Here is a 27,906-nt window from a genome sequence, read left to right as displayed (position 1 = left end):
GTCGCCATAGTATTTTAACTTGACTGTAACTGTGTCTCATTACAAGATTCAAGATACGCTCAGGTAAGTTTCTTAAAAAAATATAGATTTAAGAAATGCCTGAATAAAACTTTACCACTATTGTTTCCCAATGACCTAATTTATTTACCTTTTATTGTCCGTTTCATTAAATCTTTTTTAAGCATGGATCTACTAAACTTACTGTGGATTTGTTTGTGTTAACACAAATCTTTGTAGTTGTAGATTTTGTAGAAAAACAAATGCTTACCGTTGTTATTTCTAAATTTGTGGTGTGAAATTCCCCTACACACTTGTAGAGGTTGCGGCGATGTATTCTGGCCAGTAAATCCTTTGCCTGTTTAAGGTCTTTCAAGCGTTTAGGATTAAATTGCGGTTCCTTTTGAAGGCCCCGATACATCAGGTTGGTCCCCGAGACATCAGGTTGGTTCCCTGAGACATCAGGATCAGAGTCCTCTGAGACATCAGGGTGGTTCAGTATCTGTTCAAATACATCATCTACAGGGAAACCGGAAAACCAGGAAAAGAACAAAGCTAAATTAAAACACAAAATCCTTGAAGTATTTAGTCACTTAAGCATAAACATTTACAATAAATAAATATAGATTTATCCAAAAGATTGATGGAATTATAAATAGATAAATATGACAACTAATTTAGCAGCAGGTGTTCTAGAGTAAGAGAAAGTCCTTTTCATGATGTGCATATTGCTGTGTAACTGAATCATTAATTGGAATAGTCGTGTTAAAAATAATGTTGTTCAAAGCATGATGTCATTGATTTTGTAAAAAGGAAAAACAAGACAGATGTTCAGCATGAAGCTTTTCTTTACAACAAAGCTAATGCTGCACATGCTGGTTATGGAGCATTTTTCTCCTAAAACCTGGGAAAAGTAAGCAGCTCCAAATGTTGGTCAGAGGAACAGTGTATTTTAAAGAGCTAATAGGAGATGGCTGAGGATAAATGTTCTCAAATTATCTGAAATTTTCTAAAATAGAAACCAGAACTAAACAAATGTACAAGTAAACAGGAAAGTACAATTAAAATATATCAAATAATAGCCAAAAGGACCACTGCTTGGCTCCAGGGTGACCAAAGATCACCTAGAGTTCCCTGTGAGTACAGTTCACAGGTAACTATTAGAATACAGCAAGCTATCAGCAAGCAGCCCCTCTCTAAAGTCCCAATGTTGAAAAATAAGAAGAACTCAAGAGGATAACATTTACCCAAAAACATATTAAATGCCTTAAGAAGACGTTATGTAACATTTTATGGACAAAGTGAGATGGTTCTTCTGGGTATAGGGGCAGCAGCCACTTTATTGGAAGAGTCCCAAACACTGAATTTAAGCCTCGGTACTCCGTGGTAACTTAGAAATCATCCTATGGAGTTATTAATAATGTTGTTATGTTGAACCTATTTATCACTTTTCATGAATTACTGATCAGTTTACCATTTGAGCTGGTCATGCTGCATTATGTCAAAGAGGAAATGCTGACCCCGGACACACCAAAAATTAAACATGATCTTATTTCCAGTCAAACAGAATTAATGTTATGAAGTGATCAGCCCATTTCTGGACATATATCCAGTTTCTGAAGTAAAACTAAAACCAGAGGAAGTGTGGAATGTGATCCAAATGTTATAGGGTGAAATAACTGTTCACAAGTGCCATAAGTTGGACGGCTCCTTCGCAGTACAGATGTAAAGTAGCTCCCAAAATCATTAGTGATACAACTAAATGGTGTAAAGCTCAATGATTCATAGGAAAAACAAATCTTTTTCAGTTTATACATGTTTTGAAGTTGTAAAGAGAAAATGCAGACAATACTACTTTACGCTTTAAATTTTTTCACTTTTTACATTACGCACACATCATTTCTGTTTAAGAATTAAGAATCCTTTATTGTCACAATGTGTTACCATGGTGACATTACCTATGAGAAAGACACCAGCTTACGATGTACAGAAAAAAAAACTTAAAGAAAAACAAGTAACATGAAAAGCAAGCACCTGCTATGTTATGTTACAGTTATGTTGTAACCTTTAGGGTAATTATGCTTTGATCTGCATCCATTCATCTTTGTGATCAAATACATCTTTTCAGCCGAACTAAAACAGGCAAAAAATTTAGGGTAAAATATGGTGAGGAAAATGAGCAAATAATTTCAAAGCTATCTGCCAGTGGGATAAAAATCTATTTTGTTTGTCCGGCAACAACATAATTAACTATTAGATGAATATCCATCTAACTTAAGATTAGATGTAGTATTCCCTTCTACTTACAAAATAAATAGGTTCCAAATTTTAAAAAGGTTTAAATAATTGTATATTTTGTCATGTTTGTATTAAAGTGATAAGCCAATAAGGATGTTCTTGTGTAGAGTAAAAACAGAAGAATATCTGAATGGCCACTGATGAAATCCCAATTTTAAGTGTTATAAAAGATTGATGATGTATAAAATCTGATTACAAAAAATTATGATGGGCAAAAAAATAAAATAAAAAATAATTTATAATTCAATCATAAAACAATGAAATTGTTAAAAGGATTTTGAGCACAAGAAAAGTTTAAAAAATCCTCGAGAAAACCCTGACAAGTATTTGTGCACTAAATAGTATTTTTACTGCATACTACATCCCCCTACTACTACAATGTAGTAAGTCTGACTTAGTACATTTTTATTTAAACTAACATGTTTACAAGTGCTTTAAGTTAAGTTGTAATCAGAAAACCCTTTTTCTCTAAAGTCATTTGAATGTCCTGATTATTACTAACCTGTCAGCTTGGTGTAGGCCTCCATGTCGCCGTTAGCTTCGTACAGATTCAACATTTTCCCTCCAGAGGCTCTGATCTTAATATGTTTATATGCTTTCAAAAAGGCATCTGTGATCCTAGAAAAACAAAGACCAGTTTAGTAATTTTCTGATCATCCCACCACAATATCTCATGTTAAAGCATAAACTACAGCTGCTGTGCTGCTGCAGTGTGATGAGCGACTTACATCCACTCTACGGCTCTTGCCACTTTGTGCTGGCAGGCTCTTTTGTGCAGACAGAACCTCGTGTAGAACATGTCGTATAGATTGAACACTTCCTGTCGAAAAGTAACATTAAATCTGGTGAACAATCTTCAAAGTGTACACATTTTTTAAATTCCACAAAAAGCAAAAAATAAGCAACCAAATCAAACCTTGTCTCTGAAACAGATCTCCGTCCTCCCTTCCACCTCACACACCCTGGCGCATAATATTAAGCGGCGATAGTCAAAGCTGTTCTTTATACCCAAATAATGGCAGTCTCTGAGATATAGCACAGGAAAATATGTAAAAAGATAATTTATTGTAATTTATGGAAAGTTTGGAAGAGGAAAATGGAACTCATTCATTAAGACTAAGCTCCACCTGGCAAAATAATCCCACTTATCCACATCAATGCCGTTCCTTTTATTGGCCACGATTTCATAGAGGAAGGATCTGTCCTGAAAATGACCTCTGAGGAGCTGTATGGAGGTGGGGAAAATTTGGTAAAATTAGCTTAACAAGGCAAGGTCATTTGCTCAACACCAGCTGAAACTGCAAAGTATTATGTGTTATCAATAACACACATTTTCTAATTTTATACATTTATGGTGTCATGTGTTTTCAATGCAGAAATATAGAAAAAGTTTGGTTCTCTATTTCTAAAAGCAGTGTTCTAAAATTAAAAGGGCTTTTCTTGTGGAATAAACTAATTAAAATGACAATTTTATTGGCTGAGTTTAATTACCATTACTTTGAATGTGAATTGAAAAATGAATACATCCTAAATAAAAGACAACTTGTTGATACTTGAACGGATCAAATCAAAGGTTCAGTACAAATTCTTGTTGCAGTCTAATATAACTGTGCTATAATGGAAAAAGAGGTACTATGAAAACCAAAGAAATGTATTTTGGAGGTGATTAGCAGAACAGATTGGTACCTCTTCTGTTTCACTGACATATTCTGTATTGATCAGTTTCTTTATAAAGTCCAGGTTGTTGAACTGGTCCGGTTTCTTGTCTAGTTCCTTGGGTTGTTTTAGGCCTAGATTCCTGATGTTCTCCTCCAAATCATTGACCTTCACCAGGTGGTCAAACATTTGTATAGAGGCAATCTCATGCTACAAGAAGCAAAAAAATGTTTGATATCAGAAAATGGACTGACATTAAAAATTAAACCAAGGTAGTTCACAATACACACACGTATAAGCCACAGTGAATGTACAGAAGACATCATCTGCCTTATTTCTTTTTGTATTTTTTTTCTTTCTTTTTGCTTTCTCTTACCTACTCCTTTTGATCCATGGTATAACGAGGACACACTGTGTATATATTTGATGCACCTCGTCCTACTTGACTCCTCTTTCCTATGACTACTGATTTCTGAGCCGATGTGACATATGAATTTCTCCAGTGTGAGATCAATGAAGCTTATCTTATCTTATCTTATCTTATTTTCTTCAAGCACAGACTTAAAAAAGTAAAACTGATCCAGGATGGCTGTTAAAGAGAGAGTAAATATGTTGAATTCTCTGTGACATAAAAACAGACCCATTTCAAAGGTATAAACTGCTAGAAGAAGGGAATTCTGCAATTCAAAATGAGTTCTGTAGTTGAAATATTTAGTTTATACCTGATTAAGTTCAATCTCAATCAGATGTAAACTAAATGTTTCTCTGTTCTTATGCGTAAATGAGCATCAGTGTGTGCGCTGAGTAGCATAAAAATGGCAGTTATTTAAGGGGCCCTTTCATTCTCACTGAGAATATTATAGTGTTCAATCAGCAGATTATTTCCTAACAAGTCAGATGTGATGACTCCTAAGGTGGAGACCATCACAAATGTCCATAAATAGTTACGTAAAGGTGCACACTTTTGTGGAACGATGGCAGCGTTGGCATTACTGGAGGACATTATCAATGGAAGAATGCAGAGGTAGTGTGTTTTCAGAGGTCCTACTGACTTCCTGCTACATGATGATGAGTTGCTGATCAGTTATTAGCTTATTGGATCAGATTCCCCAGGGCAATTATTTTTGCACTGGTCCCAGTGGGAAACTACGATGAACCGTGCGTCACTTGTGTCACTTCAAGTTCTAACTACGATGTGTTGTTTGCAAGGAGAGCTTTTGAGATGGAGCTGACCGACAAGTCTGGTATTTAGGTCATCCCTGAGTCGCCCCATCTAAGCTAAATAGGACGGCTTCACCTAAATGCTGTTCAGATACATAAAAGTCCCCCAAACTGTAGCTCTCATTTGCAGCAAGAAGATGATTTTATTATGTCATTAGAGCTATGACTGCACTCATACCCCTATAGGAGTAACATCTGAAAATGAATTTGCACACATGAATTTATTTTCAGAAAACATTTTCATTTAATATATGTGCAACCTTTGTTGTGATGCATGGTTTCACACGTGTAGTGTTACGTTGGATTGCTCAACTCAGCATTCTGCTATTCTATAATCATACTTATAATGATTCTCATTATATTACTTGTGCTAAAAATAAAATAGAAGAAGGCTTATATATATATATATATATATATATATATATATATATATATATATATATATATATATATATATATATATACATATACAATATATAATATAAGTATGTATTTCTATATATATATATATGTGTGTGTGGGTAGTAATTTCTGTCTGTGTATGCATTGCAAATCATAGCTACCTATTTGCATCTACTGTATGCTACATGCATTGCATATACTTTTTATTGACTTATCAAGAGTTTGAAGCTTCTGTTAAGTAGCTGTAAAACATACATCAAAGTGCAGAGAAGAGTGAAGGTTGGTGAGAAAAAGCAAAAGGTAAATCTTACCTTCCATTTAGCCTCTGATTTAGGCTTTATTTCAGGTATAAATTTCCCATCGTACAAATGTGAAAATGGTCCATGTCCTGAAATGGGAGGAAAACAGTCACTAAGAATTTGTAATTTGTTTCAACGTGATAATAATAGACATTTTAAAGGGTTTATTCTAATCTGGTAACATTATTAGCGGTCAGTGGTGGTTTCTGGTATGGGGCCACATCAGCAGTTGCCAGGAGCAGCATCAGAAAAGGGGCTGCATGAGGACCAGATAAGATATAATTTACCTTTCATCAGTGCCCTGAACAAGTTTTATACTGATTTTAGGCACATGCACTGACGTTGCTTGCTGCTGAGAATAGGGAGACCATGCTGAGTACAATCTGCATGACAGCAATATATATAACAATGTCAATGTCTGGAGCATGTAACAAAAGTAATTTCCCCCTGGGATCATTAAAGTATGTCTGAGTCTGAGTCTGAGTCCATAAATGTTTATTGCTCCCAAAATGTTATACTTGATGTAATTTCAATTAGATTTGGAGCAGATATAGGGGTATGCTCATAGTTTAATTAATGCAAGCACCCCACTGTCGGCTACATCTTTTATTTTCACACATTTGGCAATGCTAACTGTACCTAAGACTTAGGAGTAGCTGAGTTTAAGGTTGAAAAAGCTGTTTGTTTAAAGACACATTTGTTGCAAACAGGTTTGACAGATACTTGTAATGTTTTGTGTTATTTGGTTAGTGTTATTTTCCTGCCTCTTGGGTTATTTGTGTTCTAGGTTCGTGAGTCCTGTTTAGCCGGTTCATTATTTTATCTGTTTTCTGTATTAGTTCTGCGCTTTGTCCTCATTGATGTCCTTGGACTCTAGGTTTTTTCCCCCCAGCTCCTGTCAGTTTCTGTATTGCTTCCACCTCTGGTTAATTAGTTTCAATTCCGCTCACCTGTTATCCGTCTATTTAAGCCTCACTCCCTCCTCAGTTAGTTGTCGGGTCGTCACATTTACATACCCATGCGCTGTTCCTCGTTGTCTGCATTCTGCCTCGGTAAGAGCCCTGACACCTTACGTCTGTTTTTGATTAACCTGTTTCTGTTTATCCTGCCCAGTTTGTTCGCCTGTTCCCGTCAGTTGTTTTTGGATGTCTGCCTTTTTTGGATCCTTTTTGTGTTCATCATTCCCTGAATAAATCCCTTTAAATGAATTTCTGTTTCGGATGATTATCGGGTTCAGTCCCACACCATTCATGACAATACTGTGACTGCATTTCAACTTTTTGGTTCATTTCATTTCACAGTTTAGAGATTACTTCTCATAACTAACCATTTAAATATACAGATAGAAAGGAAGAGTAGCTTCTGCATCATGCAATCCAAAATCTTTGTTCTCTAACATCAAAAATCTGCTTTATTTCTTAATTAGGAATAAAAAGAAGGAAAAGAAAACTATGTTAAAATCTGCTTGATTCTGATTTTGAAAGGTGTTGTTCAGTGTTTTTTGTTTAGGCACAACTCACCCAGGTCATGGCAGAGTCCAGCAATCTGCACACAAAGTTTTTCAGCAAGAGTGATTTTGAGTTCTTGCTGGTTCTCCATCAGATCTTGAACAAGTTCTCCAGCCAAATAAGCAACCCTTTATAATGACAAAAACAAGACGACTTAATTTAGATACATGATGATTATGAATTACTCTTTTTTTGGAACTAATATCGCAAACAGATGGTCAATAAAGCATGAGTTGTAAATATATAGTTTACCCAATGCTGTGTTCAAAGCGACTGTGGGTTGCTCCAGGGTAAACATAAGACTTCCCTCCAAGCTGCTTTATGTTTCTAAGTCGTTGAAACTGAGGCGTGTCGATGATCTTGACGAGGAGCGGATGCAGCTCCACAAGGCCGTGGATGGGATCATTAAACACCTGATAAATGAGAAGAGGGAAATCAACAAGGATAAAGTTGAGAATCACATTTGATACCTTTAATAGATAAAAAAAAAATACAAAAAAATTGTTGCTTCTATGTATAGTTAATCCTTTGAAAAGAAAGTTTCATAATTTTTTAAAAAGCAGAATGCAGGTACGTTTACAAGACCAGAGTTTAAAACTAATAAAAGCTAAAATTGAAGCATGTGAAAGCAATGTTACTAGGGTTTAAAATATAAAACGATTTAAAAACAGCAAAGAGTCTAAATAGATATTGATTTTTGGTCTTTAAAAAAGTAACATCTAATTTTATCAATAAAGCCCTTTAACCACACAGAGACCCAAGTGCTGTACAAAAAACACAATCATAACAGCATTAAATTCAGTAATATTGATAAGAACAATATAGGAAAGTAAACATAGAAAAAAATGGAATAAAATCAAGAAACACCAACATCCTCTTGAGTCTTAATAGCAAAGGTAAAAAGATGAGTCTTTAAAAGAGATTGAAAAATGGTCAAAGAAGAAGCCTGCCTGATATACAACAGTAAATCCTTCCAGAGTTTGGGAACGGTTACAGAGAAAGTACAGTCCCCTCTTAGCTTAGCTTCTTGGGATCGACAAGAGTGAAAGGTCAGCTGACCAGAGAGAACAAAGCCGAACATAAGGATGTAGGAGCTCAGAGATGTATGGTGGAACAACGCCATTTAATGACTTAAAAACAAGAAAGAACCGGCAACCAGTGAAGTGAATTTGACACAGGGGAGATACACTCTCAAACTCACTTGTCTTATTTAAAAGTCATGCAGTAGTATTTTGCCCCTTCTACTGACCTGGTATCAAATATCAATTTACACCAAAATAAAGTGCATTACAATAATCCAGCCGAGTGGTCACAGAGGCCTGGATTACTGTCTCAAAGTGTACTTTGCTCAGCATGCAGTCCTATTTTATCTGTATAACTATAAAAGTTTGCTTTTAGGTCAGTCACCTTATAGTCACTCATAGCTGCCATTTCTCAAAGCGTCCTGATGCTCTCCAAGTTCTGCAGGTTCCAACAGCACACCTGAAATGGAAGAATCAGAGAATTTCAGTCGAACTACTGTTAAAAACAGTAAAACGAAAATAAAATGAACCCTTTTTGTGAGTTTTGGAAACATTTCTTTAAGGAAAGGACCTGTTTTCTTCCATTTCCGTCCTACTACCATTTATGAAAAGGCATCAGACACATTATGCTATTCTTTAGGGGCTTTACAATGGATTTCAGGATCATCTAAGGAGCTTCTCCTTCACAAAGTAGTTTCCTACCTACTGGATCTGTCACTGTGAGAATTTATATTGGAAACTCAAACCTCTCTGGGCAGATCACACCTGTAAAAGCAACGTCTTCCACTCAATCATTGTCCTTTGGCTCACTGATATGTTATACAGAACTTAATTGTATACAAGTATATATTAAATGTTTGCCCTTTTTTCATTAAATATATTATAGAAGAATGGCTCACACAGAATACATGATCCACATGTCAAGGACAGAGAAGATTCCGCATTTAAGTGTTTTTTTACAAACACTTCTAACTGGTGTTTATTTCTCCTGCAAATGCGGAAATTTTATTGTTAAAAGCATTTTGGAAGGAAAATCCCTGAAAACATGAACTAAGTAGCTGCTCCTGGGCCCTCGAACCAGCAAAGGGCCAATAAAAGCATTACTCTCTTTAAACAAATGTGTTATTTTTAAAACATTTTCTGTCTCATCAAACAAACACATCTTGTGTTGTTTTTCTACACAATATGTGTTGTTCTATTTAAACAACTGGACACACATAACATGTGTTATGCCATTTACCAATCACATAAATTCTTGGATGTCATTGGCTCTGGAACTTTCCACCAAACAAAACAATCAACGTAACCGACTGCTATTACCATGCAGTGGGAATGAAAGGTAAACTAACGCCTACAATAACCTGTTAATAAAGTATAAGGAGGAGATTGATTTGTGTTGTTTAGATGGTAAAGTCAAACAAAACCTTATAACCATTTTTATGTAAAAACTTGAGATTGTCAGACGACTACTCAACCCATCAAGCCACAGCCGCCCCTAATAGGACCATTTGTTGATTCCTCTCACATACAAGCTTGTATCCATCATTGACATTTCTCTGTATTCCTTCAGGGTTTAGGAAGATGAATGAAAGAAAACTCTTTATCTCTCTCTCTCTCTCTCTCTCTCTCTCTCTCTCTCTCTCTCTCTCTCTCTCTCTCTCTCTCCATATCCTGTATTGTTTTATGTATCGGAGTCCAGTACTGAAGCTGTAAACATCCCTCCACTTTGTTAGATTAAATATGTTAAAGGAAAGAATTTTGTTTAAAGTATCATTCCTTCGACACTTTTATGCAACTAGTGGAGTTCACTTAAGGGGAAAAGACTTGGGGTCCACCTAGCTGTTTAAGCTGTTTCTTGAACATTACAATTAGTTCAATCCTTTCCAATAGCTTCCAGAGTCAAACCAATAAGACCCATTTGGGATGTTAGTTGAACGGCAGATTTGCATCATGGATGTACAGCCAAAATATTTGTAGACCAAAATATCGCAGTACTTCAGAGACCTTGAACCAATGCTACAAAAAATTATAGGGACAGTGTGCAACTAATGTGGCTTTTCATTAGCAAAGTTCAAGTACTGATTTTATAAATACATATTCTAGTAAAGTCTAATAACATCACATCAAAAATGAAAGCTTTCTTATGACTTAGAATTAGTAGTTTATAGATACATAGGTGCCAGTGCACCCACTGGGAGACAACATGTTGCGTTGCCATTTCAAATTTCAGTAGCTGAAAGGGGACAAACTTCTCAGCCATTTGCGTGATGTGTTGTCGGTGGAGGAGGAGTATAAACAAGCGAAGACGACCATAGAAAATTTTATTTGATGTTTTCTGTTTAAATGGAGGAACATCCATATGCTTTTTCCAGTGAGAGGAAAGAGAAAGTAAACAGGAAAAGAAATAATAGTAAAGAGTAAGTAAGTAAAAGTGTAAAGAGTAAGTAAAGAGTAAGTAAGTACAGAGTAAGTAAATTAGTAACCGGGAGAAATGTCTATATCGGCACAGCTACTATTACCAGTCGGAGTGGAGATGATTCTGAGGGAGTGGGGTACAAAATGGATGTGGAAGTTGCAGGTTTTCTGTTGGACAAGTAAATTAATTCAGCATAACAATGGTGTCACATTAGAAACAGAGCAGTGTGATCCAGCAACCAGTCTTTCCTTGTTTGTTCATCTCCCTCTCAGGGAGTCTGTGTGTACGCAGAGGGGTGGAGTGATATCAGCTGGTTCACAGCTGTAGTGTGGCAGAGCGAGCGGGTCTCTTTACTGTTGTTTAAAGGTGCTTATTTCAGAGCCAAAATAAGCAGCTGCATGTTCAGAAACAAGCCCAAACATATTTACATACAACATTTGTACCTATTAGCAATAGCTAAGACATGGAGGACATTGTCACATTCATGATGCTCCGTGGCTTCCCATGTCGTTATTACAAGCATATTGGCAAGTCCGTTCGTAATTAATTTAGTGTACCACTAGATGATGTACCAGTGTGAAAATCTTCCACTCTGGGGCTTGAAGTTCTGAAGACATGTTTATAAATTAATACAAAATCCATTTTTCATATCTGGATAACTCCATCTATGAATGGATAATGTGACATCCAGTTTAAACTTTTCCAAAGGCTGGAAATAAATGCTACAGGTTCAACTCTGTATCTGTTTAAGGCAAATAGTTTTTGTTGCCCCCTGCTTTACCTTGTGGGACAAATGGATTATTATTATTATTTTTCTTTATATGTGACGTAAAATTACTTTATCAAACCTAAAGACCATGCCTTTCCTTTTGTTGAGATTATTGCCCTCTGTCAGCGGTATTCCAGATCCTTTTACCCTGGAGGGGCAGTCTTCTTTTATTAATGATTTCTTTAGTAAAAAAAATGAGACATGGTTAAATGACTCCACTTGTGTGCTTAAAAAAGATTGCAGACAAGCAGGTAGGAGGTGGAAAAAGAACAGACTTCATGTTTCTCATTTTGAGGAACTGCTTGGCGAATTATCAGAACAGTAAAGTGTGCAAAAAAATATTATATGACAAGCTTGATATCAACAAATTTCACTTTATGATCTATCTGATGTGATATGTAAGTTAAGATCCTCTAATAGTCCACTTGGTTGTTTTCACTTTTCTTAAAAGGTACTTATGGTTTGATTGGGGCTTATTTATTATGAATTGTAAATTCCTCATTGTCCACAGGCTGTGTCCTTGGCTTTTTTTAAACACGCTGCTGTCCAGACATTGAACTTAAAAAGGCAAACCTTGATCCTGAAGTCTTGGCTAGTTATAGGCCAATTTCTAAATTTTTTGTCTAAAATATTGGAAAATTTAGTCTTTCAGCAAATTCAAATTAATTTGGAAATTTGATATTTTAGAAAATTTTCAACCTGGTTTTAAGGTAAAGAATGCTTTACTGAATCCCCTATTTTAATCTGATAATTTCCATGTTTTGATTATAAGGCTGTTTACTGGCCTCATCAATGCACTCTCCTCATAGAAGAATCCACTTTTCACTTAGTCAGGCGTTGTCAGAGGAGATAATGTAGAATTAGAGCACAGTCAAAGAGGAAAGTTCAGAACGTGATAGTGCAGATGGGGTAAAGAAGAACAGCATAGGTGGGTGGTGGAAAATACTTAGGTCTTCAAGGGTTTCTTACTAATATGATAATTAAAATATAGAATATAGAAGTTAAATTACACCTTGTCTCTTGTGCAGATGTTTTTCTGGCTATCCACTTCACAGACTACAGATTTTAAGAAGCACCGATAGTCAAAGTTGTTCTGGATGCCCGATTGGTAGCAGTCCCTCAAGAAAAGATAAGAAAAAAAATAGAAAAAGTCATGTAATGTCATACAAAAAATAATTTATGTTACATAATGATTTAGCATTTAACTAACCAATCCATATTGTGGCTCACCTGGCAAAATAGTCCCACTTATCCACATCGATACCGTCTCTTTTGTTGCCAACAATCTCATAGAGGAAAGAGTTGTCTTTAGGACAGCCTTGTATGGACACTGTGGAGATAGAGAGACAAATTATGTTTGTCGAACATTTAACTATTCTTTAGTAGGTGGAGACATATTTTTTTATGACTAGAGCCCACCCTTCCTAAACAAACACACTTCATAATCCAAACAAGTCCAAACATTAAATGTATAGTAAACACAGTCTGAAACTTTCCACTGTAGTGGTGTTTGGTATTACAACCAATATATCTATTTATAGCCTACATAATATTTATGTTTTGGTAGAATTGTGTGGTAACCTCTGTGCCTTTGACAGAGTAACTGCTTAGATTTTCATTTACTGGAACTGTCCTGCTGAGACGTCTGATACGATCGCACGACTGTCACATGATTTAAGATGGTGCTGTGCAAAGTTCAGCTGGCTGATGAAAAACCAGGTTCTTTGAATGTCACCTTGGTGATTTGCAATAGCCAGAATTGCTGAAAGTTTTAGTATGTTAAACTAACAAAGTTTTAAGACTACTATGAATTAAATTTTATAGCTATATGAATTATATAAAATATCCTACTTTAATACCCCCCCCTCCCACACACACACCTATGGCTGATGTTTAATTTTATAAATTGGTTGAACATGTTAAAAAAAACTTTATTCACTTAATTTGGTTTGTTTTTTTAACTCTTGCATTGGGCTTCAGTGTTTGTCCACTAATAAGTTATCTACCACAGTATGTAACCAAGTTACTGCAGATGTATTATTCCAAACTAATGGAATCCATGATATATATATATATATATATATATATATATATATATATATATATATATATATATATATATATATATATATATGTATATGTGTGTGTGTGTGTGTGTGTGTGTTACAAAGGAGCTGGTCGTAAAGACTTAAAAATAATAATTTTTAACTTTCCTAATAAAAACAACAATGGGTTGGTTTTCAGATTTTCACAAAACAGAGAAAATGTTACTTCTGTTGTCTTGCAGCAAGAAGGTCCTGGTTCAAACCCCAGCTTTGACCTGGGGTCTTTCTGCGTGGAGTTTGTATGTTCTCCCTGTTCAGGTGTGAGTTATTACCAGGTACTCTGTACTTCCTCCCACAGTCCTAAACCATGACTGATGGGTTAATTGGTACTCTAAATCTTCCTTAGATATGAGTGTGTGTGCATGGATGTTTGTCCTTTTTGTTTCCGTGTCTCCCTGTGACAGACCGGTGTTCTGGGTGTGCTTTGCATCTCGTCCATTGACAGATCGTCTTTAAGTTTCAATGCTTTATAGGTTGTTCTATTTTTAGTAAAAGTACTTTTTATTAAAATGTTGCATGGTTCATTGTTTAGTGAGCATACAAAATCTAAAAAAAAATCCCAGATTAATTTTTTTCTATTTGGAAAAAGTAAGTTAAGATTATGTCCCAAAAATAATTTTCAACTTGATAATGATATTTATGCCTGATAATGAGAACGTTAAATATAATTGTATTTAGACTATGAAGAAACCCTTAGTGGTGCAATAAAAGAGCCAGAAATAAGATCCTGGATCATCAATGCATGTTAATTTACTTAAGACAACATTTACCTTCTCTCCTTGACCTGAACTACTCTCTAGCGGTCCTGTGATCTGCTCTTTGATAAACTCCAGGTCCTCTGGCATGTAGAAAAGTATAAAAATCAACAGAAAGTGAGAGTAGGAAAACTTTTGGTGCGACAGAAAAAGCCAATCTTACATTAGTCCCAACAGGATGTTGTAAAATCTTTTATTAATTAGGTTTGTCAGGCTGCAGGTCTGTGGTCATAACTATATAATGACACCATGTTCAGAAGGTTTTATTGGTCTTTATTACTCTGAGCCCTAAACTGTGTTATCACATCAATTGACATTAACAGCTCTGTGAAGAATAAAACCTTCTGTAAACAGAAAACCTCAGATCTAGAAATTCTCAAATACTTTGTAACCAATAGCCAGAAATTTCTGATATACTTAGAATTTCTACATCTGTTGGAAGTAGGAAGTTTTATAAGAGATCTTAAACAACCTCTGTTCTTTCCCAAGCATTGGGAAAAGATCAGCATTCCACCAGATTTGCAAAGGGGTACAAGATAATTTGGTTTATTATTAATTTGTTTATGGTTGATCTTGGATTTTATTTTCTGCACTTCATAGATTTACTGTGCATGTTGAATCCGGATGCAGTGTGTGACTGCGCATACTCGCAGTACGAAGGAACCTTGCTCATAGGTAGTTTTAGCCAACAAAAGGATTATTTTAACTTTCTGAACAGACTTATCTTTACCTGCTTCAAGTGTTCAACATGGATTTATGCTTTAAACATGTTTTGTTTGTTTTATGTCCCTTTATTTTACCTTTCATAATGAATCAATTTAAATGGTTCTTGTCCTGTTTTGACAGCAAACCTGTATAATTCCAGCCCTCTTAGCTGAGAACCTTGTGACGTTAACCAAACATTTACCTTTTATGTCCCTTGATTTCACTGAAAATCTCCCTGAAAGGAACTCGATTGTGTACCAATGATTTAAAAAAAGTTTAACTGTTGCAAATATCTGCAGTAGTTACAAGTACATAACAAAGTAAGTATTGTAGGCTAAGAGGTATAACACTTTGTTCCCTCAATTAGGGGCGATGTGGCACAGAGGTTAGGGCAATTGGCGGGTTGCTGGTTCGATCCCCCGCACTGACTGTCTCTGTCGTTGTGTCCTTGGGCAAGACACTTCACCCGCATTGCCTGCTGGTGGTGGTCAGAGGGCCCGGTGGCACCGGTGCATGGCAGCCTCGCCTCTGTCAGTCTGCTCCAGGGCAGCTGTAGCTACTAACATAGCTCACCACCGTCAGGGTGTGAATGGGTGAATGACTAAGACTGTAGTGTGAAGCGCTTTGGAGGTCGTCAAGACTAGTTAAAGCGCTATACAACTACAAGTACAAGCCAAATGTTGATTCACTTACCAATGAGTACACAAAGGGAAAGAAAAAAAAACTGTAAGGCTACTTTAAGAGGGTCAGTGTCATTACAGAGGAATAATCATCCAATTCCCTCATGCTGTCGATACAAATTCCTATTTTGGAGCAGCACTTAGATAAAACATATACATAAAAGCAAAAAATCCTGATGATGAACTACATTAAGAAGTTTATTTAAAGTGCTCTGTTAACATTTCTCAAACAGGAAAACAGGATTAAAAAGATGGGTTACAGAATAACATGCAGGGAGTCTGCATTACAGAAACAGTACTTATAGTTAAAAAACTCAGATTACATCGTAGAATAAAGTGCAGGTCTGTAAAAAAAGAGGACATTATGGTATGCGTCTTTGAAGGAGTTTTTTTTCTGCTATTAAGTTGATTTTCTCTAAAAGGCTTGGGCTTTCCTTTGTTCTGCATTGTGTATGTATGCAGATTCAGATGTTTACTTATTAGTCATGGACACTTTTTAAGCTTATTTGTGGGCGGCAAATATTTTGCATCTGCATAAATGTTCTATATTTGGCCACAGTGTAATACACCCTCAGAATCTGGAAACCTGATAATTCAACCAACACAATACTTATTTTGTGGCGGCACGGTGCGACAATGGTTAGCACTCTTGCCTCAAAGCAAGAAGGTCCTGGGTTTGCGTCCTGGACCTGGCAGGGGCCTTTCTGTTTGGAGTTTACATGTTTTTTCTTTGTCTATGTAAGTTTCCTCCAGGTGCTCCGGTTTCCTCTAACACTGAAGACATTCTGGTCAGGTTGGCCATTAGTGGTGGCACGCTCAGTCACAGCAGCTGAGGCTAAACCTCCATCTGATCTATGAAATTTCGCTGTATGTACTTTGTATGTTTAATGACAAATAAAAGCATCTCATCTCATACATTGAGTAAATATTTTTAAAAAGTTAATTTTCAATAAACTGGTGTAACTGGAACAGGAAGAGGAGGGGTACTTAGGTTCCAATTCTCAAAAACTTATAATTAGACTTAGACAACTTTATTTGTCATTTTGAATGCACAAAGTGCGTACAGAACGATATTTTGTTTGCATTCAGCTTGAAAAATCACAGTAAATTGCAGTAAATTTTAGGATAAAGGTGCGGCAGTGATTTATGTAAACAACTGAAATGTAAACAATGTAAACAATGCAGGGGAAATAGACAGTGTGCAATTCACAGTGTTCAGGTGAGTATTATTATAACCGTGCAATATACGAATGTGGTACAGAGTCCATTTTGTGGCTTCAGCAGTTCAACAGTCCGATGGCATATGTGTAGATGTGCAATATACGAATGATGTACAGAGTCCTTTGGTGGCTACAGCAGTTCAGTAGTCTGAAGCATATGTGCAAATGTGCAGATATACGAATGTGATAGTGTCCATTTTGTGGCTTTAGCAGTTCTAGCAGTTTAACAATCTGATGGTAACAGGGAAAAAGCTTTTGAAGAACCTGGAGGACCTGCAGCGGATGCTGCGGAACCTCTTCCCAGAAGGCAGTAAGGAGAACAGTCGATGGTGGGGGTGTGAGGGGTCCCCGATGATGTTACGGGACACACAACACTGACAGTAAGCGCTGTAGATTGCCAGCCAGCTCTCCCAGAGCTGGCTGGCAATCTACAGCCCCCTCTCCCGAGGCCAGGGGCGTCCGAAGGAAGAAGAGTCCGACAATTTCCACCTCGCAGGTCGGCGACGGACCCTCCTGGGTCTCCGCGTCACAAGATGGCGATAGACCCACCTGGGTCTCCGCGTCGCATGACGGCGATGGACCCTCCTGGACCCCTTCTTGGGACTTGGACGGAGACGTGTTCTTCTGGGCCCCCCCCCACCCTCGGGGGGCGGGTCCTCCTCCACCCCCTCATGAAGCTTGAGGAGCTGTGGGCGGCTCAGGACAGAGAAGTGACGTACTCCGGTCTCCCGGGCAGGAAGTGACTGAAGGAGCGATGGAGGTAGCTGGCAGCTGGCAGAGAATGAGGGGGAGAGGTAGACGGTTGATGGACTGGCTCGGCTGACCCCTGCTCAGAAAAGCTGGAGGGCCGCTTGACAAAATGCCGTCTTCTCCTCCGACGGCGGGACGGCGGACTTAGCGGGGATTCTGATCCCTCCTGGCGGGGTGGAACCGTCGGAGCACGGGGCGATCCCTGTGCCAGTTCTTCTGGGGAGGGGGACAGAGATGGTTCAGAAAAGAGGTCCGGGCCAAGATCCCGCACCACCTTTGTTTCGACCTCCAGAAAAAAAATGGGTCTGGAAAACACCGCTGCGGGGAAGTGCTGCTGACGAGGAGGTGACGTCTGGGACTGACACCGGGGGGACAGACCGCTAGCCTGGTTCCCTCAAATGAAGATCCCGGCATTGATCCCTCCTCTGCATCCAGGAAGAGATCTGGTGAGTGAAAGCCGTAGACTGGTAAACTGGGCAAGGTGCCGGCCTCGCCGAGCGCTGCTCTTCCAGAACAAAAAAAAATTAGTCGGTGACGAGTTCATGGTACTGGCCAGAATGTACTGTTATGGTTTGTTTAGAGTAAACTCAATATTCAACCAGACTCGGAGCAGCACTCAAACAAAAAAGGTTTATTAACAGATTTGGGGAAAAAACGGGAACACAATTCCGGGGTTAACAGGTGCTGGATCCCAGAGACAGAACAGAGTTGGATCCAGGGAGACCATCAGGACCAAACGGGATCAGGTAGGCTCAGAACAGAAGGACAGAAAACAGGTCGGGCACAAACAGACATTTTTGTAATGAAATGTGCGTAATGTGTTTATATTTTTAGAATGTGTTACAAGTGTAGAAATCCATCATAACTCATAATCTGTTACCAATCAAATAACAAATAATTTAGTTTTATTTTTTTTCATCAAAGAATCAATATTTTTTCCATGTCTACTCTGTAAAGTGTATATATTTGTAAATCTGACTCTGATGACGTCAGTGCCTCACCGGCTATGAACCCTACCACACGTCACTGGGATATTGGTCAGTGATTAGATTTTTTGTATATTTCAATTACAAATGAGAAAATTCAACCAGATTCGCGAATAAAGGTTCTTCCGAGACACAAGAAAAGGAAGCCTTGTGTGGGGAACTTTTTTTTCATTTTGTTCGCTGGCTGTCTAGCAGCACATGGTTACGTGGTGTGAGGACAGCACAAAGCTTCCAAAAGTTTATTTAAACAGAACCTTCTTCATTTTCACCACTTTGGAAAACAATTTAAAAATGCAAGAAATTAATGAAAACAACTATATAACTTATGTTTTTAAAATGGTACCCCAAAATACATTTGCATTATTAAACAGAACTGAAACATCTTCCACCAAAACTCTGAAGGGGGAGGGGGTTGCTTTCTCTGTAAATTATCTTAATACCTAAAACATTCAAATACTTTCTATGTTTAAGCGGTAAGTTTAAAAAATACCCTGAAACCCATCAGCGGTAAAAAATAAATATACTGCTTTAGAAATATTAGTTCCTTGAATTGCAAAACTAGGCTTCAAATTAAAACTCAATCAAATAGATCAAATACATGCTTTTAAATGTCCTGTAAAGCTTTTATTTAATTAAAAACCCTCCCAGCAGGAGGATTCCTTCCATTTTCTTTTAAAATATATAATTAACTGCACTGAACACCCATGACTAACAGAAAAACATTGTTGGTTTGATAAAAAACCTTTTCCCCTTTAATTTAAAAATCCATTTTTTTTTGCGCTTAGTCATAAATACCAAGTTTATTTCAATGAACTTCGTAATCATTTCATCAGCTCGGTTTTGGAGTTGACTTCTGCTGTTCTTCCTGATCTGAAAAGAAAAATGCTAGTTAAGAGACTTTAAAGGACACACAACCATTTACACTGCAGTAGATGTTAATTTTCACTCATTGTTTTGTCTGGACACAGTAAGCAATTCTTCGAAACCAAACACACTTTATTACTGCCAATCTTTCTGTGTCCATGAGACACAGTGCATAGCGGCCACTGTAGTGGACAGTTACTAACTAAGTAAACATCTCTTTAATTCTATGGTTTCTATGGTGTAACTGCATATTAGTGTCTAGAATGCTCTCTGCTGCCACACTCCATTGAGGTCACTTCAGTGGTCAGTCATTGTAACTTAAGGTGACCAGATTTCTAAAATCAAATCTGGGGACATTTCTTGCTCGTGGATAAAAATCAATACATCTAATCAAGATGAAATTAGGAAACGGGGTAGGTAATGGTTTTGTTTATTTTTACATGTTTATTAATATTTAAACAATAAAAATCAAGTGTAAAAGACAGGAATGTGCCTCTCCAGACCTTTAGTGCATCCTAAGATTAATAAAATCAATAAATAGTGTTATTAATAGAAACTAGAACTGTGTCTCTGGGTTGGGGCAAAGTGGTGGGAGTGGGAGTGGAGGGGTCCAGAGTGGTTAGCAAGGTTTTCCAATTTTGTGGGGCTCAAAGAGCTCTGCCACCCCCTAAGGGGAAAGTGACATGAGGAAAAGAAAAACCAGTAAATACAAACATTTAGCCTGTGGCTGTCTGTGGAGACAGAGTCCCCCAAATTTAAAAAAACTACAACAAATACTCATTCTGTTCACGTCTACATACCAATGAGAAATAGGTTTTTCTGCGTTAACATCAAAAAGTAGTAGTCAAGCCCGCTGGTAAAGGATGATATATGTTTCTTACTGTCAACTGACCACATAAGGGTTCTGTGCATCACAAAGCAGATTAATTTCTCCCACTAATGAGCTATAAGCACATAGAGCACATAGTGGTTAGAACCTGTTTGGGACAAGACATTGTCCAATGGATTGTGGTGATGTGAGGTAAAACAAAGGCACAGACTTGGAAAACCCCTTGACATGAATGCAAGTGATTTTGTGTGTAGTGCAGCATGAGCATGTATAAACTTACATAAAGTGTGTATAACTACATTATGTGTATGGTAGTAGTTGATGTGCCAGTATATTGTTTGCTCCTATAAGGTGAGTTAACTCCGGTCAGGGAGTCAGCTAACATGAGATCATCTCTGGTTTCTTCAACGCGTTCTGTGTCTGAAGAGCCATCAGCCATGGTATCCAAAGGTCTGGATAAAATAAGAGGAGAAGAGGATATAGTATGTGCAGAACTGAAATTTTTAAAACACAAGAAAAAAAAAACAACTAAACTGCCTCTTTATTGTGCCACAGCTAGGGAAGTGCAGTGAAACTCATGTTCAGTGCAGACTCAGAAAGAGGTTATATCCTCAGACAATTGGGCTTCTCAGCTCAAACCTGAGTATATCATGTCAGAGCTTTATCACTTGAACTTTATTAATACTCTAAGTAAATATTTCTCCCTTCTCGTCAATCATTCTTTACATCAATATTCCTATTTACCTCCACTCTCATTTAATCTCCTTACTGTCTTCCTATTCTCTTCCTTTCACCTCTTGTATCAATCTTACATTATTCTAAAACAGAGACATTATATATTTAAAATCACTTCCAAAAACATTAGATTGTACAACATGAAAATGTCCAATTATTATTATTATTATTATTATTTCCTCTGATTAAATATAAAAAATGCTAATTACCACATAACTAGGAGATACAAGCAAAAACAACATATTAAATGAACCTTAAACAGGCAGTTATCTCTTCCTCCATCGTTCTCAGATCACGTAAATATTTTCTCATTCAGTTTTCCTGTTACTGACTCCTATTTTTTCATGAGGAACTTTCATAAATTCAAACTGAGCAGTAGAAAAGCTAAACCTAAGCCTGGAAGTCTATGCTCATAAATCACAACCATAAATCAGCAAAACAACTTGTAATAATAACTCTACTAATAACTAACTATCTGAAATATAAAGTAAAGGTCACCAATCAGTTCTAAAACCTCTTTAGACGAACCCTTGTTGATCCCTGGAGAACCAGCGAACCAGATTAGCGCCTTACAAAGAGTTTTCAATCATTCTGTTACATTTTATCTGAGAGTCTTTTACTCATGTGAGCAGCAACTCGTGGTCTTGTCTTACTTTTTATTGATTATTTTTTAACCTGGAAAAAAAAAACATTTCTCACAGGATCAGCTTGATCCAAATAAAATGAATCGATTAACACACTTACCATAACACAGCAGCTCCCCATCAGTTGCCACCAGTTGACGACTTTTCACTTCTTCTTCTTCTGTTTTAAAAGTGGTGCGCTCGTCTTCTTCTTCTTCCTCTTCGTGTTTTAATGGCATCTGACATCCAAAAGGATCATTACCGCCATCTAGTGGTGCGCTCTGTTCCTCGTCTTTATATTATCAGCAGCGCAACCAGCTACCGCAACACATTTTCCCCCTCGGTAAAATCGGGGACATTTCCGGGGACAGCTTTAGCCGGGGACAGGTGGTCCAAAACGGGGACAGTCCCCGGAAAACGGGGACGTCTGGTCACCCTATTGTAACTGCAAATAAATTTCTTTTGAATCCAAGATGGCCAACAAACAGCAACCTCTGTCGACCACTGCTGGCATTTCCTCTCAATCCTTCTATAGTAGAAGAGCCCAACAGGTAAAAAAAAATGATGATTTGCAGTAACATCTAAGGAAGGATATTATCAGTTTGAAATATAAACAATTTTCTTCAACATTTAGAAAATTACGATTAACCATGTGTCCACTGAAGTGGACGTCATACATCTCCCATTACATTTTTTCAACAGAAGTCATATAATTGCTTTACTGTCTTGTAATTGTTTTGCTAATAATTCAGTGTTTTAAACGTAACACATAAAAGCTATTCATTTAAAATGTACATTTTAGTATATTTTGTTTATACTTTGTGTATATTTTGTGCAGATTAGCTGTAGTTTGTGTAACTATACCAATTATTTATATTGTAGACTTCAAACACAGCGAAGAATAAGGCAACCTGCAGAATAGTCCAAGAAATTCCATCCATAAATTCTAAAAATGCAAACAGAGGCCACGATGCTGCATGCACATGGAAGACCAAATACATTTGCATGCAATGCTGTGTGCCACTGTGCCCTGGGTGCTTTGCTAACATTCATACAGCGTAGGTATGATGACCATCAAAGTGTTAGGAGATGCAAAGACTAAAATGATAGTTCATGTTTTCTTGCAACATGCAATTAAAAGGACTTGGTTATACTGTCCTACGTATGTGGAAAGCCACAGTGATGTTTGTCACATTCAGGTTAAAGATTTTTGGCTATGACTGTTATTAGTGTTCTTATTCAGTTCTAAGCATTGTGCCTATATAGTGTTAAAATTTAAACAAAATATGTTGAAATATTTTTCAAAGCATAAAATGAAACAATTGTTTGTATATTTACAACAGAATACAAGATTGTTCTTTTTTTTACAATAAATTCATAATGTTTTGTGTTGAGTGCTCAGGCGCATGTTGTCCACTGTAGTGGACATTTCTGTAACTTCCTGGAAAAATTATTTAAAAAAAAAAAAAGTTCATATTTGGGTTTTTTTCATGCCCTAAGAGGAGTAAAAACACATATAAAAAAATCTTGACTCAGGGATTTATAATTCATGCATCAGAGGGATATATATATATATATATATATTAGGGCTGGGCAACGATTAAAATATTTAATCGCGATTAATCGCCCTGATTAATCGCGATTAATCGCATTGTATTTACAAACTCCAAGAATGAATTCAAAAGTAGTGTAAAGAGCACTTTTATTTTAATGTTCTGCTGCCATATGAACAAAAGTGTTGTAACATTTGTAGCACTTATCAGTAACACATATTTAGTGTAAAGCTCAACTTAAACATGTAAAACAAAAATAGCAATAATAATAAATTAAAGCTTATTGCCACTGACAGGGAATTCTCTTTATGGGGAAAAAAATCTACCAAAAACAGGCAATTTCTGAGGTAACAGCAGGGAGCAGCATTACCATTTTATGTTCAATACCAAAGTTTAACTTGGCAGTGGTTACAACTAACTTGTTTCTGTCATATTCGATGCTGGAAGAACTTTAAACTGAAATGCTTGCTAACTCGATATGCTTGCGTTGCTTGCGTTTATTTGACGTTAACACGCGGTTTTTTGTTGTTGCTTTCTCGCGTGCATATAGTGAATGGCAGGGGAAAAACAGGCAAAAATACATGGATACTTTGAAACGAGAAGCGACTTCACCGACGGCGTCTAAGCAGACCCCCCCCGCTCCGCTCCGCACAAAACTTGTTACGGCCGCCAACTCACCGCCTCGCCTAAGCAAATTCCTGCGGGAAACACCGCCTTCCGCATGTCGGCTTTGTTTTTTTCCGGCCAGCACCTTTCTTCCTCTGAATCCGAGGCTTGGCTGACAGCGAGGTTATTGCCCCATTATCGCCACCTACTGTTCTGATTCAAACCCCTACACCGCAGCAACAGACCTTCACAAAATAAAAGCATGTGAGCAACATGCGTTATGCATACGCTCGTTAAAGAAAATATCGCCGTTAATAGTCTAATGAGTTAATGCGAAATTAATGCGTTAACTTGCCCAGCTCTAATATATAATATATATATACATACATATATATATATATATATATATATATATATATATATATATATGTATGTATATATATATATATATATATATATATATATATATATATATATATATATATAGATGCCTACATTTAATACTGTATCGGGAGGTCACAAAGACTGCAAAAGTGGGAGGTTACAATACAAACCATAAGGTCCATGAGGTTGTTAAATGATGTCCCGATGAACTGTCTCACTTAACGATCGTCATGTAAAACCCTGCATCATTCAGTTAAAAGTTAATCTGGTCTCAAATAATGATCGAAAATGTGATGAAACTATTTAGTCTTCTATAGTTAGATTTGTATCCTTTATTTAATCAGTTTAATAACTCATTGAGATTAGAACCTCTTTTTCAACTTTGCAAAGGTGGCAGTGTAACACATACAACACACCCAAAATACAAACCAGATACATAAAACACAAAATTAAGAGGCATCACATAATTAAACACTATAGGGCAATTACAGAAGCCAAATGATCTGGTGTCTCTGTCCTTTAAAATTATTTGAATTTACTAACAACAGATGCTAACTTTCAATCCTTCTGTGTGTCATTCCAGATGCCAGGGGCAGAAAATTTAAAAGCCTTTTTACCCATTTCAGTTTGGACCTTTGGGACCTGCATCACAATTAAGTCCTGAGAATGCAGCGTGTAATGGGAAACAGTTCTAGACAGAATTGAGCACAAGTATTTAGGACGATGCCAAATAATACATTTATAGATAAAAATAAGCAATTGAAGATTCTGCAATTAGTCAAAGATGGACTTTTTGCTATGGCATACAAAGTGATGTGTTTCATAGCTACAGTTAGTCATGAAACGCAGGGCATGATGATATACAGCATTCAGTTTTTTTTTAATTCTGGGCTGAGGTGTTCATGAATAGCAGACAGAAGTTGTAATCTATGGACCAGAGTCCTCAAAAAATAAATTTCCTAATCAATCACTTAATCTGGATGGCATTAACTTGGCCTCTGGTAACAAAGTAAAAAATCTTGGTGTTATTTTTGAACAAGACATGTCATTTAAATCCCGGAGTTTCCAGAGTTTCATTTTTTTTTACCTCAGGAATATCACCAAAATTAGAAACATTCTGTCCAGGGGTGATGCTGAAAAACTAGTCCTTGCATTTGTTACTTCATAGATTGACTATTGTAATTCTTTACAATCAGGAAGTCCACAAAATGCAGTTCAAAGCCTTCAGCTGATCCAAAATGCTGCAGCAAGAGTTCTGATGAAAATCAACAAGAGGGATCATATTTCTCAATGTTTAGCTTCCCTTCATTGGCTTCCTGTTAAATCAAGAATAGAATTTAAAATTCTTCTTCTAACGTATAAAGCCCTTAATAATCAAGCTCCATCATATATCAGAGCTCTGATTACCCCGTATGTTCCTAACAGAGCACTTCGCTCTCAGACTGCAGGTCTGCTGGTGGTTCCTAGAGTCTCTAAAAGTAGAATGGGAGGCAGATCCTTTAGCTATCAGGCTCCTCTCCTGTGGAACCAACTCCCAGTTTTGGTCCGTGAGGCAGACACCCTGTTTACTTTTAAGACTAATCTTAAAACTTTCCTTTTTGACAAAGCTTATAGTTAGAGTGGCTCATACCCTGAGCTATCTCTATAGTTGTGCTGTGATAGGCCTAGGCTGCTGGAGGACATCAGGGTCTAATTTTCTCACTCTACTGATTTCTACTGTTCTTCAGTCTACTGTTCTCTAGTTTTGCATTGTAATGCATTGAAATGACTGTTGTCATTTCAGCTTTTAACTTTTTGCTCTCTCTCTTTTTTCTTCATAGTAGGTACACCTGGTCTGACGTTCTGTTAGCTGTGACATCATCCAGAGAAGACTGCTCACCCGCTATTACCATCTAATGAAGAACAGATTACTAGATCAATGTGTGCTTCTGTGCTTTTTTGTCTCTCTTGTTGTGTCTCTGCTCTGTCTTCTGTAACCCCAGTCAGTCGAGGCAGATGACCGTTCATACTGAGCCTGGTTCTGCTGGAGGTTTTCCTTCCCATTAATGGGGAGTTTTTCTTTCCGCTGTCGCTCCATGCTTGCTCAGTATGAGGGATTGCTGCAAAGCCATGGACAATGCAGATGACTCTCCCTGTAGCTCTACGCTTCTCCAGAAGTGAATGCTGCTTGTCGGGACTTTGAAGCAATCAACTGGTTTCCTTATATAGGAAATTTTTGACCAATCTGTATAATCTGACCCAATCTGTATAATCTGATTGAATTTCACTTTGCAAAGTGCCTTGAGATGACATGTTTCATGAATTGGAGCTATATAAATAAATTGAATTGCATTTCCATGATCCATCAGGGGGGAAAATAGTTGAAGTGATCAGGTGCCTTCACACATGGTGTGAGAACTGTTTTTGTTTCTAAAAAAGCATTCCATTTTAAGTTTTATCTTAGAAACCCACCCACCCACCCACCCATCCATCCATCCATCCATCCATCCATCCATCCATCCATCATCCTTTATCCGCGGTCGGGTCTCGGGGGTAGCAGCTTCATTAGGGAGGCCCAGACGTCCCTCTCCCCGGCCACTTGGGCCAGCTCCTCCAGGGGAATCCCAAGGCGTTCCCAGGCCAGCCGGGAGACATAGTCCCTCCAGCGTGTCCTGGGTCTTCCCCTTGGGCCTCCTCCGGTTGGGACGTGCCCGGAACACCTCACCGGGGAGGCGTCCAGGAGGCATCCTAACCAGATGCCTTAGCCACCTCAACTGGCTCCTCTCGACGTGGAGGAGCAGCGGCTCTACTCTGAGTCCTCCCCGGATAACTGAGCTCCTCACCCTATCTCTAAGGGAGAGCCCAGACACACTACGGAGAAAATTCGTATCCGGTTGTATCTGGGATCTCGTTCTTTTGGTCATGACCCAAAGCTTAGAAACCAGCTTGTCAACATGAGTTTAAAAGGATAAATTATCATCATTCAGAATACCTAAGTATTTGTAGCGCCTGAAAACTTCAATTTCAACCCCTTGAACAGTTAACAGGCTGGGAATGAGAGGTGGGATCTGCTAACCATTTCTTTTACAAAACCAATTTTTTTTTTTTTTTTTTTACAAAAACATGACTGATGCCGTGAGAGCAAGCCTGTTGAATCTAAAAATGTTTTCAGCTGTTCTGGGACCAACTTTTCCAAAACTTTGAAAAGTACACACAATTTTGAAATGGTCTGTAGTTATTGACTACAGATGGATTGCCACCTTTCAACAAGGAAAGAACACAAGCAGACTTCCTTTTACAAGGAATCTTATTTTCAGAGAAAGTTAGATTAAAGCTATGACATGAAGGTTCTGCTATGAAATGTAAGCATTGTGCCCTCTTGTGTTGAACAAAATAAATTGCAGGGTTTGCTTCCCTAAGTTTATTTAAACAGGACCTTATTGAATCTATGAGAAGATTTACAACACTTCGAACAAAAATTTAAACATGCAAGAAATTAATGAAAACAACAACATATGTTTTAAAATGATACCCCAAAATACAT

The 27,906-nt window shown here is 37.4% G+C and overlaps 1 protein-coding gene across 1 annotated transcript; it reads right to left on the bottom strand.

Moving 5' to 3' along the window:
- Positions 1-2,792: 2,792 nt before the first annotated feature.
- Positions 2,793-12,992, bottom strand: LOC118563905 (deoxynucleoside triphosphate triphosphohydrolase SAMHD1-like). Its single transcript, XM_036140251.1, has 11 exons — positions 12,819-12,992; positions 12,599-12,706; positions 8,789-8,863; positions 7,634-7,794; positions 7,394-7,509; positions 5,886-5,962; positions 3,982-4,161; positions 3,423-3,520; positions 3,212-3,320; positions 3,024-3,115; positions 2,793-2,913 (listed from the first exon to the last, which is right to left on the bottom strand). The coding sequence occupies exons 3-11, from the start codon at positions 8,810-8,812 to the stop codon at positions 2,793-2,795; spliced, it is 978 nt and encodes a 325-aa protein (XP_035996144.1). The 5' UTR covers positions 8,813-8,863; positions 12,599-12,706; positions 12,819-12,992.
- Between the last annotated feature and the right edge of the window lie 14,914 nt (positions 12,993-27,906).

This window comes from Fundulus heteroclitus, chromosome 1, assembly GCF_011125445.2.
Source record: "Fundulus heteroclitus isolate FHET01 chromosome 1, MU-UCD_Fhet_4.1, whole genome shotgun sequence".
Classification (NCBI taxonomy): domain Eukaryota; kingdom Metazoa; phylum Chordata; class Actinopteri; order Cyprinodontiformes; family Fundulidae; genus Fundulus; species Fundulus heteroclitus.
Note: the sequence above shows the minus strand (reverse complement) of the source record. Positions and strands in the feature narration are given on the sequence as shown.